This window comes from Mustela nivalis (assembly GCF_964662115.1).
Source record: "Mustela nivalis genome assembly, chromosome: 7".
NCBI classification, from domain to species: Eukaryota; Metazoa; Chordata; class Mammalia; order Carnivora; family Mustelidae; genus Mustela; species Mustela nivalis.
In genome coordinates this window covers 126700530-126713610 of record NC_139026.1, presented here as the reverse complement: position 1 = coordinate 126713610, position 13081 = coordinate 126700530, and the positions used below count along the sequence as shown (strand labels likewise).

The window sequence follows — 13081 nt, the reverse complement described above, 5'->3', positions numbered from 1 at the left end:
GAAACTTGACCACTTTTTCAACCATACACAAAAATAATGTCAAAATGAGTTAAGGACATAAATTTAAGACCCCAAACTGTAAAATTCCTAAAAGAAAACAGAGGCAGTAAAATCTTGGACATAAGTCTTAGCACTATTTTTTTTGGACCTGTCTCCCCAGGCAAGGGCATCAGAAGTAAAACTAAACAAATAGGACCACATCAAATGAAAAAGCTTTTGTAAAGAGCCATCAACAAAATGAAAAGGCAAGTTACTGAATGGAAGAATATATTAGCCAATGATGTATCTGATAAGAGATTAATATCCAGAATAAGAACTAATACAACTCAACACCATACAACAACAACAACAATTTAATTAAAAAATGGGCAAAGGAGGGGGATGAAGAGGCATCTTCCAAAGAAGACATACAGATGGCCAACAGACCACAAAAAGATGCTCAACATCACTAACCAACAGGGAAATGCAAATCAAAACTACGATATCACCTCACCAATAAGAATGGCTAGAATTCAAAAGAAAAGAAATAATAAGCATGGGTAAGAATGTAGAGAAATGGGAACCTACATCTGTTGGTGGGAATGTATGTAATATTGTACAGCCATTATGGAAAACAGTGTGGAGGGATCTCAAAATATTAAAAATAGAACTACCATACAACCCAGTGATTCCACCTCTGGGTATTTATCAGAAGAAAATGGAAACATTGACTCCAAAAGATATGTGCACCCTTGGGTTCATTGTAGCACTGTAACCAAGATACAGAAGCAGCCTAAGTGTCCATCAACATATGAATAAATTTTAAAAAGCGATATATATTACTGTGGAATATTATTCAGCCATAAAAAATGAAATCTCACCATCTACCACAACATGGATGGTTCTTGATGGTATTACACGAAGTGAAATAAGTCAGACAGAGAAGGACAAATACTATATGATTTCATTTATATGTGGAATCTAAATAACACAACAATAAACAAACAAAACAAATAGACTTAGACACAGAGAACAAACTGGTAATTGCCAGAGAGGAAGGGTGTGGGTGGATGGATGAAACAGGTGAAGGGGATTAAAGATACAAATTTCAAGTTATAAAATAAATAAGTCATGGGGATATAAAACACAGCAAAGGGAAGGTAGTCAATAATATTCTAAACGCTATGTATGGTGACAGATGGTACCTAGACTCATAATAGTGATCATTTTGTAATGTATGTAAATATCAAATTACTATTACACACCTAAAATTAATACTGTATGTCAACTATTCTTCAACTTAAAAAATTTTTAATTAAACAAAATACTGAAAAGTACTGAAACAAAAAAAATAGACTTGAACATTATAAACGTGTATACTCTTGAAATAAAATATTAAATTAGTTACTCAATAATCTTCCTACTACACATACATGACTTTACTATTTGTATTAAGCATTGTGACTTCCCAATATATCAGGTACATCCATATTCAAATATGAGACACAAAATGCATTCTAAACTCAAATAAGTAATACCTTAGAGTTTGAGCACTGTTCACACTATAAATCCCAATATAAGTGTATATAAAATATTTTCATATTTAAGAACATTACAAATCAACTACTTCCCAGAAGTTTTCCTTAATTAAAAAAGATTATCATAGCATAATTTGAAAGAGATTATTTCAATTCTCATTTTTAAGAGTTATAAGTATTACAAGTTCCTGTTGGATTGACAGAGGAGGTAGATTAAGGATTTAAACATCGACGGGGAACTCAGAAAAGCAAATCCATAAAGTCTTAACAGAGTGCTCTAATTAGGATCTACAAAAACTCAGGGGGGGATGGTCAAATGCCTGACGAATCAATAGTCAGAACAACTTTCATCTGTGTATTTGCTCATTTTGAACCTAATACTACTTGACGAAAAATTATAATCTGAGGTAATCTTAAAATTTTACATATTGTTTTCCACAAATGCATGGTTGAAATTAACTTAGTGGAAAAACATGTTCTAATTTTTTTAAGGCTTTCATTGAGAGTGTTCTGAGAAAAAGTGTGGTATACATAACGGACTAACATGACTAACATTTTCTAGAGACCCAGGAGAGTTAGCATAAGAATAAAACTTTGCTGAGATTTAACATCATTTGAATACATTTTTGAAAAAGTGATATGCTACAGTTCTTAAAAAAAAAAAAAGTATATTCTCTACAATGTATTCCTCATTTCTTTATATAGTACAAAAACTTTTGCCCCAGGGGGAAAAAAAAATGACAAGTGTGTACACACGCATAATGAAGAGGTTTGACAATATTACATGTTCTCTTTAAAATGAAGATGTTTCGAAGGTAGAGAAAGCCCTGAATTTGGTTAAGTAATTGAAGTACACATAAGAGACAGTCACTAGGATGTTTTTACAAAGGCCCAATATGGGTGTGATAGTTCCCAGGGCAATGACCAAGCTAAGTCTAACAAAAATAAAGGGTAAATCCTGGAGAAGGATGCCCAGGGAATTCAGAAGAGGGTTCTGAGGAGTTAATATAATTCGAAGGAGAGAAATAAAACTAAATATGTAGACTGGGTATAGCCAGCCTGACTTGTACACATCGGCGTGGCCAGCCACGCGCACCATTTCTATGGTGTCAGACCACAGCAGAAAGCTCCACAGGAAGATCTGGGCACGATCATCCTGCCGGGACATTGCTCCCAGGATTCCTGAGTGAAAGGAGGGCTCTTGGGGTCTCTCCAGAACTGGAGAGGGGTTCTGTGTCCTCGCTGACGGTGGCAGTGACACCTCTGTCCTCCTGGCTGGCTGCGGAGGGGAAGTGCTTTCTTCATTTTGCTTCACTTGGTCGGTCACAGTTTTTATTTGCTGCAAAGTATGGATGTACCTATGGTCATCACCTGCAACAAATAGATTTGAATTTTAAAACTTGTTGAAACGTTATGTACATTAAAATTTCATTTCAATTTTTTGTAAATTTAAGTGTTAAAATTTAAAGATAAAATTGTGTGTTCTCTTATTTGATGTCTGTTTCACACATGGAACTTCAAGGGGAAGCATAATGACAAAAAGAGGGGGGCACCTGGGTGGTTCAGTGGGTTAAGCTCCTGACTTTAGCTCAGGTCATGGGTATTAGCCCCGAGTGGGGCTCTCTGCTCAGCAGGAAGCCTGCTTTCCTCCCCCCTCTGCATGCCTCTCTGCTTACTTGTGATCTCTCTCTCTGTCAGATAAACAAATAAAATCTTAAATTAAAAAAATTTTAAAAATCTTGGGGCACCTTGGTGGCTCAGTGGGTTAAAACCTCTGCCTTCGTTCCCAGGTGTATCATGCTTAGCGAAATAAGCCAAGAGGAGAAAGACAACTATCATATGATCTCCCTGATATGAGGAAGTGGTGATGCAACATGGGGGCTTAAGTGGGTACGAGAAGAATAAATGAAAGAAAATGGGATTGGGAGAAAGACAAACCATAAGTGACTCTTAATCTCACAAAACAAACTGAGGGTTGCTGGGGGGAGGGGGTTTGGGAGAAGGGGGTGGGATTATGGACATTGGGGAGGGTATGTGCTTTGGTGAGTGCTGTGAAGTGTGTAAATATGGTGATTCACAGACCTATACCCCTGGGGATAAAAATATATGAAAAAAAAAAAAAAGTAAAAATAAAAAGCCAAATGGGAAAAAAAAAAAAAAAAAAACCCTCTGCCTTCGGCTCAGGTCATGATCCCAGGGTCCTGGGATCGAGCCCCACATCGGGCTCTCTGCTCAGCAGGAAGCCTGCTTCCTCCTCTCTCTCTGCCTGTCTCTCTGCCTACTTGTGATCTCTGTCAAATAAATAAATAAAATCTTAAAAAAAAAATTTTTTTTAATCTTAAATTTTAAAAATCCAAAAGCAGAGAAAGTTCTTCTTCTTTTCCTATTTTTCTATATATGGATCCCAAGTCATGTTACCATTTCACAGTACTAGCCATTACTGGTTAGAGAGCCAAGCACTTCCAAACATTATCTCATTTAATCCTCAGGGAAAAAGTTGACAGATGGGGATTATGGTCCCACTTTATAAATATAGAAACTGCAGCCCAAGAGGTGAAATGACACACCAATCCAAACACACAGTAATGGGCAGAGTTGGAATTTACACCCAGATTTGTTTGACCCCAATTGACAATCACTTAACTTTATGGCTGTTATTACTGTCTAGAGGCAATACGTCATGTGCTAATTATAAAACATGCACATATCGTAAAATCAAATGACTCTAAAAGTCCAATGGTCCAATCCTGTCATTTTTTATAAGACGTCCACAGGGATCACTACAACCCAGATCTCCAGCTTGGAGTTTGGTCCCAAGACAGAATCTGTTTGACTATGAGAAAATCTTGGTGAAAGGTGCCGCACAGTCTGAGATTTTTTAAGCTGTCCTATCCTCAGAATTTTTTACTAGTCAGTACAACTGATTAGACTAAAGCAACTTGTTTGTGGCCACAAGGCTATCCCTGATCAACACGACAGTCATCTGAATCAGGATGAAATTTTCTCATGAACATCACACTGTGTGTGAGCATGTGGGTGCACCCATGCGTGTGCCTCTCTGTGCGACATGGGTGTTGAGGCTGGGTAATTACAAAGGGATCCTCAAAACTCAAAACTTACCACCAGGGGCACCTGGGTGTGGGTTAAGCCTCTGCCTTTGGCTCAGGTCATGATCTCAGAGTCCTAGGATGGAGCCCCTCATCAGGCTCTCTGCTCAGCGGAGAGCCTGCTTCCCCCTCCCCCTCTGCCTGCCTCTCTGCCTACTTGTGACTTCTCTGTTAAATAAATAAATAAAGTCTTAAAAAAAAAAAAAAAACTTAACCACCAATGTTGATGGTGTGGTTCCTATACATGAATAGTAGATCACATTATTTCTCAAACATTCATCTAGTTAAGCACCTTTTTTTTTTTTTTTTGCTAAGAATTTGTTAGGTCTTAGCAAAGTTTACTCAGCAAACATGCTTATCATTACCTATTAAGCAATATGATAAGACAAAATCTAAAGAAGTCATTGTACTGAATAGCTCTGAAGGTTAGAGGCACGAAGTCAATAAAAATTTGTTGAACTATATTGAACTGATATGAAAACATTTTAAAATAAATAAATTATTATGATTAATGATTAATAGAATGATTGCTATAAATAGGAGCTGTTTAAAGAACAAACCTCAGTTTTCCTTTTTTAAAATTTTAAGTGCAAATTGCATAAATCATTAAAATAAAAAGATAATCTAAATTCTTGATGAAATAGTACTTCTGATATGAATCATTTATAGAAAATGGTAAGACCTTTAGAAACTTCTTTACCAACCTTAGATGACAGAGTAGCATGAATGAGTATCATTTACTAAACAATAGTCAGGTAGGAAAGAAAGTTATATACCCATTACTATTATTTTAATATTCATAAAATCATCTCTTTTTAAACTCAGATGCACACTGGCATCAGTTATATCTCTCGTTTTACAAAAGAAAGGAAAACAACATGGAAATTATGTTTCTTAGAGGATGTTATGTCCTGGAGAACTCTCCTTCACCTGTCTCTGTAATTAAAACTGTTTGTATGGAAACCCAAATTCCTTTGTCAACATCAATAATGCAGTGTATAATGTGGGCTTTGGTGGCTGATCGCAATTTCAGCACTGTTTCAATGCCAGGAAGTGGCAAGCAAAGACATGACACATTAACATTTTTAAACAGTCAGTAAGAATCCTAATATCTGAGGATAAGAGCCACAAGATGAATAATGAATTCTTAGCTAGAGTTCATTTTTAATAAAATACTAAAGTCCCAACCCATGGGTATTTGGTGAAAGTGGGGTTGGGAGCTTCATATCTCTCTAGAGCTCAATAGAAACTAGCTTAGATTTGGGGTTGCAGGGACTCTGTTTCTTCTTTCCAAGGGAGAAGTACTAGAACTATTGGCTGGAGAGCTCTGCTTGCCTGCCAGAGGGCAAAGTAGTACTGAAGATGCCAAGAAACTGTATGGTCATTAGAATAGACCCACAAATTTACCCCCAAGCAATGTAAACTTTCATGTACTCAATACTATCCCATTTGATTCAATAACCAGTTCCCCTCCAAATCATTATTTTTCAAATTTCCACTTTGTTCTTTTGTTGTAGTTATTAGTGTTCTATTGGGGGGAAAAGGGTATTTATTTGTGCAAAATTCACAAAAGATTTAAGCATGAAGAAAGAAATCGAGGGTGCCTGGGTGTCTCAGTTGGTTAAGTGACTGCCTTCGGCTTGGGTCATGATCCTGGAGTCCTGGGATCGGACCCTGCATCAGTCTCCCTGCTTGGCAGGGAGTCTGCTTCTTCCTCTGACCCTGCCTCTTCCCATGCTCTCTCTTCTCTCACTCAAATAAATAAATAAAATCTTAAAAAAAAAAAAAGTCTACACATTTCTCTAGAGGTTAACATATCCCTGCAAAAAGTAAAGGTAACAGCCATTCTGTGTAGTCCCCTACATCTGATGCCAGTCTCCAAAACAACCTTTTGTCTTCACTGTGCGAACTAAATACTTAAGAATATGTGATTTTAATCACAGGCAAATGTTTAAGTAGTGACTCACGTCTATTTTACTTGATTTTTTAATTATTTATTTATTTGAGAGAGAGTGAGAGAGAGCATCAGTGGCGGGAGGGGCAGAGGTAGTGGGGACAAGAAGACTCCGCACCCAGTGTAGAACCCAGCAGGGGACTCAATCCTACAACCCTGAAATTATGACCTAAGCCTAAACCAGGAGTTGGTCACTCAACCAACTGAGCCACCCAGGTGCCCCTTGATTATTTCTTTGTATTGATGTCTTTCCATCTCTAACTTATTCCCCAAAGTGTTAGATAGCTTACAGGGAAAACCTAAGAACAACGTAACAAACCAGTAGGGGAGAATTTTCTGAAGTGAGCATGCATTCCTCTTGGAAAGAGACTAGGAAAGAAATATTTTTTAAATATTTAAAGAAATATTTTAAAAATATTTTTATTTAAATATAAACAATGAATCTTGGAACACCGAAAAGAATAAAGTTAAAAAAAAAAAGAAATATGACAGGCTGATGCATGAAATATGAGGAAATTATTCCCATTCAGAATGAAATACTCACTGAAGTCGGAGAAGGATACACATTGTATGAATTACTAAAGACCAGTTAAAATCCAGAATGTCTGTGTAATTCTGAAATTTTACGGGAAAAGCTAACAATGAAACATAAGTTCATTACTTAAAAAATTAAAATAAATAAATAAATAAAAAGAATCACAAGGACAGGCACCAAAAACCAAGACAGGAATGGAGCCGATAGGAAAAATGCACTAGTGAGTCTCCTTTGGGAACAGACAGATCGTAGAGAGCCAGACCAAGCTTCAGCTGGGCATCGAGAATGAAAGCCACATTCCCACCTTGACCGTGCTGTCACCTGGGATCACATCAATAAACACAGAAGAATAAAATGTGGCAGGGCTTTAAAAGGAAGGTCAGTGCTGTGATGAGAAATTCTTATATAGGTCTGAGTGAGACAGGAGGTCAGGAAGGCTCATCTGAGAAGTGACGGTTAAGCAGTGACCTGAAGAATAAGTAGGAATGAATTAGGTGAAGAATGGGGAAAGGAACTTTCTAGGTGGTAGAAAGAGCGTGTGGGTAAAGATCTTTCGGCCACAGTGATGGAAAGAGGGCAAGCTTTGTAAGGAGCTGGAGAGGCAGAGGGGGAAGAAGAGGGGCGGAGTCCAAACCTAGTAAGTGCTCCATACATACCAGGAACACTCCCAAGCCGTTTCTCTGCATTAATTCACCTAATCCTGAGAATAGCTCTATACCATAGACGCCGTTATTTTCCTACCTGAAAGATGCATAAACAGAGGCACAGAAAGATCAACAATTGTTTCTAAGGTCACACAGCTAGCAAGTAGAGAGACCAGAACTTGAACCTCAAACCCTTTTCCCCTAGATCACGCTATCATACGTGGCAGAGTCCAACATGGTAAAGGCTTTGGACTTTTCTTCTGAGCTCAATGGAAGAGGGAGAGAGGAAGGCAGAGGAACCAGAGAGGACGTGGAATCATCAGCAGAGAGGTTCTCAAGGCCACTGAGACAGCTGTTGTGAAATGAGACTGTGACTCAATTCACGGCAGCCAGGAGATCAAACAAGTATTCAGAAAAAAAAGAAGACTAGCCTTGATTAACAGACTCCCAAATCTATTTTTCCTGAGAGAAAAAATGTTCTAGAGAACGTAAAATGCTAATGAACTAGAAATAACAATCTGAGAAAAAAAAATCTAGACAAAAAGAAAAGTATTAATCATTACAAATATTTGAAAGTATATTAAGCACACAAAACACTTTTGGTCATAATCTTGGAAACTAAGGAAAAAAACGTAATAAATTAAAAGACACAGCAGGGCATTTATATACAAGGTTACTTTGACGCTATCTTCTTCCTAAACTCAGTTGGACTGTGGAGAGTTTGTTTCCTTTCAGCAGCACATCTGAGCTCTGGAAGACCAGTAGCTTCTTGCCAAGTAATAAAAGATGGAAGCAGCATCTACCTCACAGGGCAGTTGTGAGGACTGAGCGAGTTGGTATGTGTAGAACATTTAAAATCGTGCCTGAGACAGGGAGCAACAGCCGTATGTGTGTTAAATATATCAAACACAACAATCACTAAATAGAAGAACACAGTAAATAGTAAAAGTGATCACAGTTTGTTAAACTTTGGTTAGAGTTACACTCTCTCCCATTTATGGACAGGGGCCAAAAAGTTTTCCCCTGCACCCTCTGGAGAGACTGACCAGCATACCACTGCCTGTGTTCAAAATGGTGTGCAAGTTTTCACCAAATAATTATAATTCACAATAATAATGAAGTCAAGGCAAATATTCAACCCATGAGCAATTCTGGAAGAGCTCATGGACTTTCTCTAGAAAAAGCATTGAACTGTTTCCCAGTACATCCCAAATCCCAGTTCCCTCCCAAGCATGAAAAGAAACAAATGTATCATTTCTGGATTGTAGGCAAGGTAAAATATTCAGAAAATTCTTTTGTCTTCTGTAGCTTGAAGGTTGGCTAGTTTAAAGACCATCTTCCCGGACAAAATACTATATTATATATAATAATGTAATAATTAATCATTATAATATGCTAAGTATATTACATAAACAATTATAAATCTATAATATGCATTGATATATAATAATTATCCATTATATAATACTAATTTAAATAAAACAAATAAAGTAAAATGTTAAAAAGCATATTGTATGCCATATGCTTTTTAACAAATACACAGAATTTGTTAAATACACAGAATACCAAATATACAGAATTCTAAATACACAGAGTTTTCCAAATACACAGAATTATTTCTGTGTATTTCCAAATACACAGAATTTCAAACTCTGAAATGGTTTGAAATGCCTCTACTAGTAAGTGCTTGGACATAGACCAAAGCTTGGAATCCCAGCAGGAACCCAAGCTGGGTGACAAAAATGGACACCTGTGTCCAAATGGAAATGAGCCTGTTTTTAGCCTTCAAAGCACTTGCCTCAGCTTTAATTATACCCATTTGCTAGTGCAGTTCACTGATGTGCTATTATGTCCACTAAACCGAGGGCTCCGTAAAAGGGGGAACTTCGCCCGTTTTGACTCACTGCCATACCCCTAGGACCTAGCGGAGCTCCTGGTATGCAAGAGATCCTCCCTAAAGATTTGCTGTATGAAAGATGGGAGCCATTCCTGTTCTGGGGTCTGTTCGCATAAGCAAGCAATGGGCGTCTTGCGGGGGAAATGTGCACAAAGGCAAGTAGGTCAAAGCTCCCAAACCACGCGGAATAACAACGCACCCCCCTCCACCCTCCATTCACCAGCAAGAAGGTCTCTGGAGTCCTGCACAGGGTCAGCCACTAAAACTGCCCCCTGCCCCAGGTCCTAGAGAGAGCTCTATAAGAGAGACCAGGCAACTGATAAAGCCAACAAGCACAGCCCTGGGGGACATTAGGAGGTCCTGGCAGCAGGGCCCGGGTACTCAACGGTGGGAGAGGATGTCACACATGGATTTGGGCCCAGGATGCCAGCCAGTGCAAAGTGTCCCCGGCACTGCCCAGCAGGACTGGGACAAAGAGATGACTCCTACAGCAGCAGCCTGATTCAAGACATTGCCAAGGCTTCCCCCTGGAGGCATCGGGAGTCACCAGTCAGGGAACAAAAATGTCCATGGGTGATTCCAAGAAGACAGTGTTTGTGAGTTCATAGGAAACGGACTAAACATTCCCCTCCCCATTCAGAAATAGAGGGACTTGGGGTTCTGAAATGACAACAAAATGGTGCTCCATACAAAGGACCCACCATGTTTAACATGGAATGACCCAGAACGTCCATACATTATGTAGACCATCAGCTCAACCTACTTTGTTCTCTTCACTCTAAGACAAGAAAATCGAGATTTATTTATTTATTTATTTATTACCATTTTATTTATTTATTTGACAGAGAGAGCCCACAAGCTGGGGGAGGCAGAGAGAGAGAGGGAGAATCAGGCTCCCTGCTGAGCAGAGAGCCCACATGGGGCTCCATCCCGGAACCCTGGGGTCATGACCCGAGCTGAAGATGACACCCAACCCAAAAAAAAAGACCTACCCCCAGGGCACCCCAGGGAAATCTATATATCCAAAATCAAGGAACTATGCCTTTACTTTCAATCTGGGGCCATACTCTTTGCTGACTAATAATGATAGGAAGAACAAGGCTCAGTATTGTAACAAAGTAATGCAGGCTGAGTTCTTCATGTTCCCTTATTTCCGTCAGTCTCCCTAAAATATTTACTTTGAAAATATCCTGCAACCCTCAAGAATCGCACTTTAGATACTGAAATTGTTCATAATTTTCCCCATGTAGGAAGAAAGCAACAATTGAATACCGAATTGTTATAATCATGTGACGTTGTCCTAATCAAAGGTCACAATTCAATAGCACCCTTATGTCCTCTGTCTTTTGGCCTGGGGATCGCCACAATATAGTTCCTGGCCCGAAACACGCTGACCTAATCCTGACAGCTGGTACTTCATTAGACGGTATAAATCAGAAATTCTATCCTTCTCTCATCCCACTCTGGTAAATAGCTACTTATTTCTTGAGAGGAGGGAAAAATCCTGGAACTAACGTCCGTACTTTTCTGAAACTTCCTTCTTCTAAACAGCAAAAGGAGGGTGTGAAGGAAATACTCCCCCTTTTTGGCATAGCCCCGAACACAGTGTTCCTCATACGTACTCTCTAAACCCATTGCAAAACACATTATGGAAACCCAGCTCACACGCTGGGCTCATATTGTATAATAAGCTTTTTCTTAAAAAGAAACAAAGGGGAACTCAAAGTGCCATTTATTTTATTCAGACAAAAGCAGCGTCCCTCTCCCCACCCCCCACCCCCATCCCACCCCCACCCCACCCCCCCGCCTTTATTGTGGCATCTCTTACACTCTATCTGGTTAAAGTGTGCTGCATTCCATTTCAAGGAAATCGGGAAAGCAAATGGCTTCAGGAATTTGGATGTGGGCTCTCAGCTTTTAACCTGGGATGCATAACAATTCCCAATACTTCCTATCACCAGGGGCTCTCAGCCAGGGCGGTATCAGAACTTTTATTGTCCGTGGAACTTTTAAAAAATTGCAGATGCCAAGCCTTAAAACCTTACATTTATTTCAAGCCAGAAATTGCTAGTCTAGGCATTTAACCTAAAGAAGTTAACTGTATATGCTGAGACCCCAACAACCTTCCCCTAGTGTACTGATCAGTAGGAATGCTCACATGTGTGTGTTCTGAAAAGACGCCTCTGGTTCATGATGGTCCATGAACATGGTGGTCCATGATTCACTGGAGATAGTGTACAAGTTCAATAAAACTCATCATTGTCATGCATTTAAGAAACTGTATAATTCAACAAGAAGAAATAACCATTAAAGCAACAGATCCTTTTCTGTCTTCCATTCCTGTTCTGCGAACCCCTAAACCTGGATCAGTCCTGCAGTTCTATCTTTTCTACAATCAATGCCCAGACTCCTCAGTATCATTGAAGAAAGCTCTCATAATCTTGATTGCTCCCAAGACAAATTCCTGGTTTCTATCCTTTGCTGAACATTATGCCTCTCTCATCCATCCATTTCCTTGTCCTTGACCCTCAGCAACTATTCCAAACCTTACCCAACCTGTTACAGATTCTCTCTCTCCCATCCGTCCCTAGTGCTCTCTGCAGGTAACCTTGTTTCCTATTTCACAAAGGCAATGGGAGGTTAACAGGTACAAACGGTCCCTGCTTGCTTTCTGCCCATCTACTTGAATCACATTTACAAGTGTAAATCACCTGGGGGGCTTTAAAAATTCCTTGTGCCTGGACCTATCCTTCACCAAAACTATGATTTAATGATCTCGGGCTCAGTCTGGGAGTAAAAAAAAAAAACTCAAGTCCCATAGGCGATCTGAACATGCAGTCAGAAAGTAAAAACCACTGATCTTAATTGGGGATACAAATCAGAATCCAATGAAGTTTTGCTTTTAAAGATTTAAATATGCCCAAGTCCCATCCTCAGGGACCCTGATTCAGTTTATTTGGGCTTGCTATGACTGGCATTGACATTTTTAAAGCACTCTATTAAGTTTTTTTTTTTTTTTATGTTGGACATAACAGGAGAAATGGAAAGAAATACAATAAAGACAGGGTCTAAAAGCTTTGCCAGATTAAGTAAATAAACATACTGATTATCATTCCTGATATTGGTTACCTATAAATTAATGAGTTTCTACCTTACAGAGATTCCACCTTTTTCTCTTCATGAAACATTTAAATGTACAAAATTTTTGAGAAGATAATTGGTAAATATTTATATCAGCTTGGAGTGGAAAAAAAAAAAAAGATTTTAAAGCATAACATCATAGAGTCCAGAAAGGAAATATCTGTAGAACAGATAATGTCCAAATTAAAAATTCCCTATATCAAAAACATTATAGTACAGTTAAAATAAAATAAAATAACTCTGAAATGTATATTTCTGACAGGCAAAGTTTAATGTCCTTACTATT

General features: G+C 38.6%; 1 protein-coding gene across 2 annotated transcripts in view; it reads right to left on the bottom strand.

Moving 5' to 3' along the window:
* Nucleotides 1-335: 335 nt before the first annotated feature.
* The window catches only part of TMEM236 (transmembrane protein 236), a 42619-nt gene continuing 29873 nt past the window's right edge, over nucleotides 336-13081 (bottom strand). For both annotated transcript variants that reach the window (XM_082742040.1, XM_082742041.1), the window contains one exon: nucleotides 336-2888. In XM_082742040.1, coding sequence (XP_082598166.1) covers nucleotides 2311-2888 — 578 coding nt within the window. In that variant the 3' untranslated portion in view covers nucleotides 336-2310. The remainder of the gene's footprint in view (nucleotides 2889-13081) is intronic.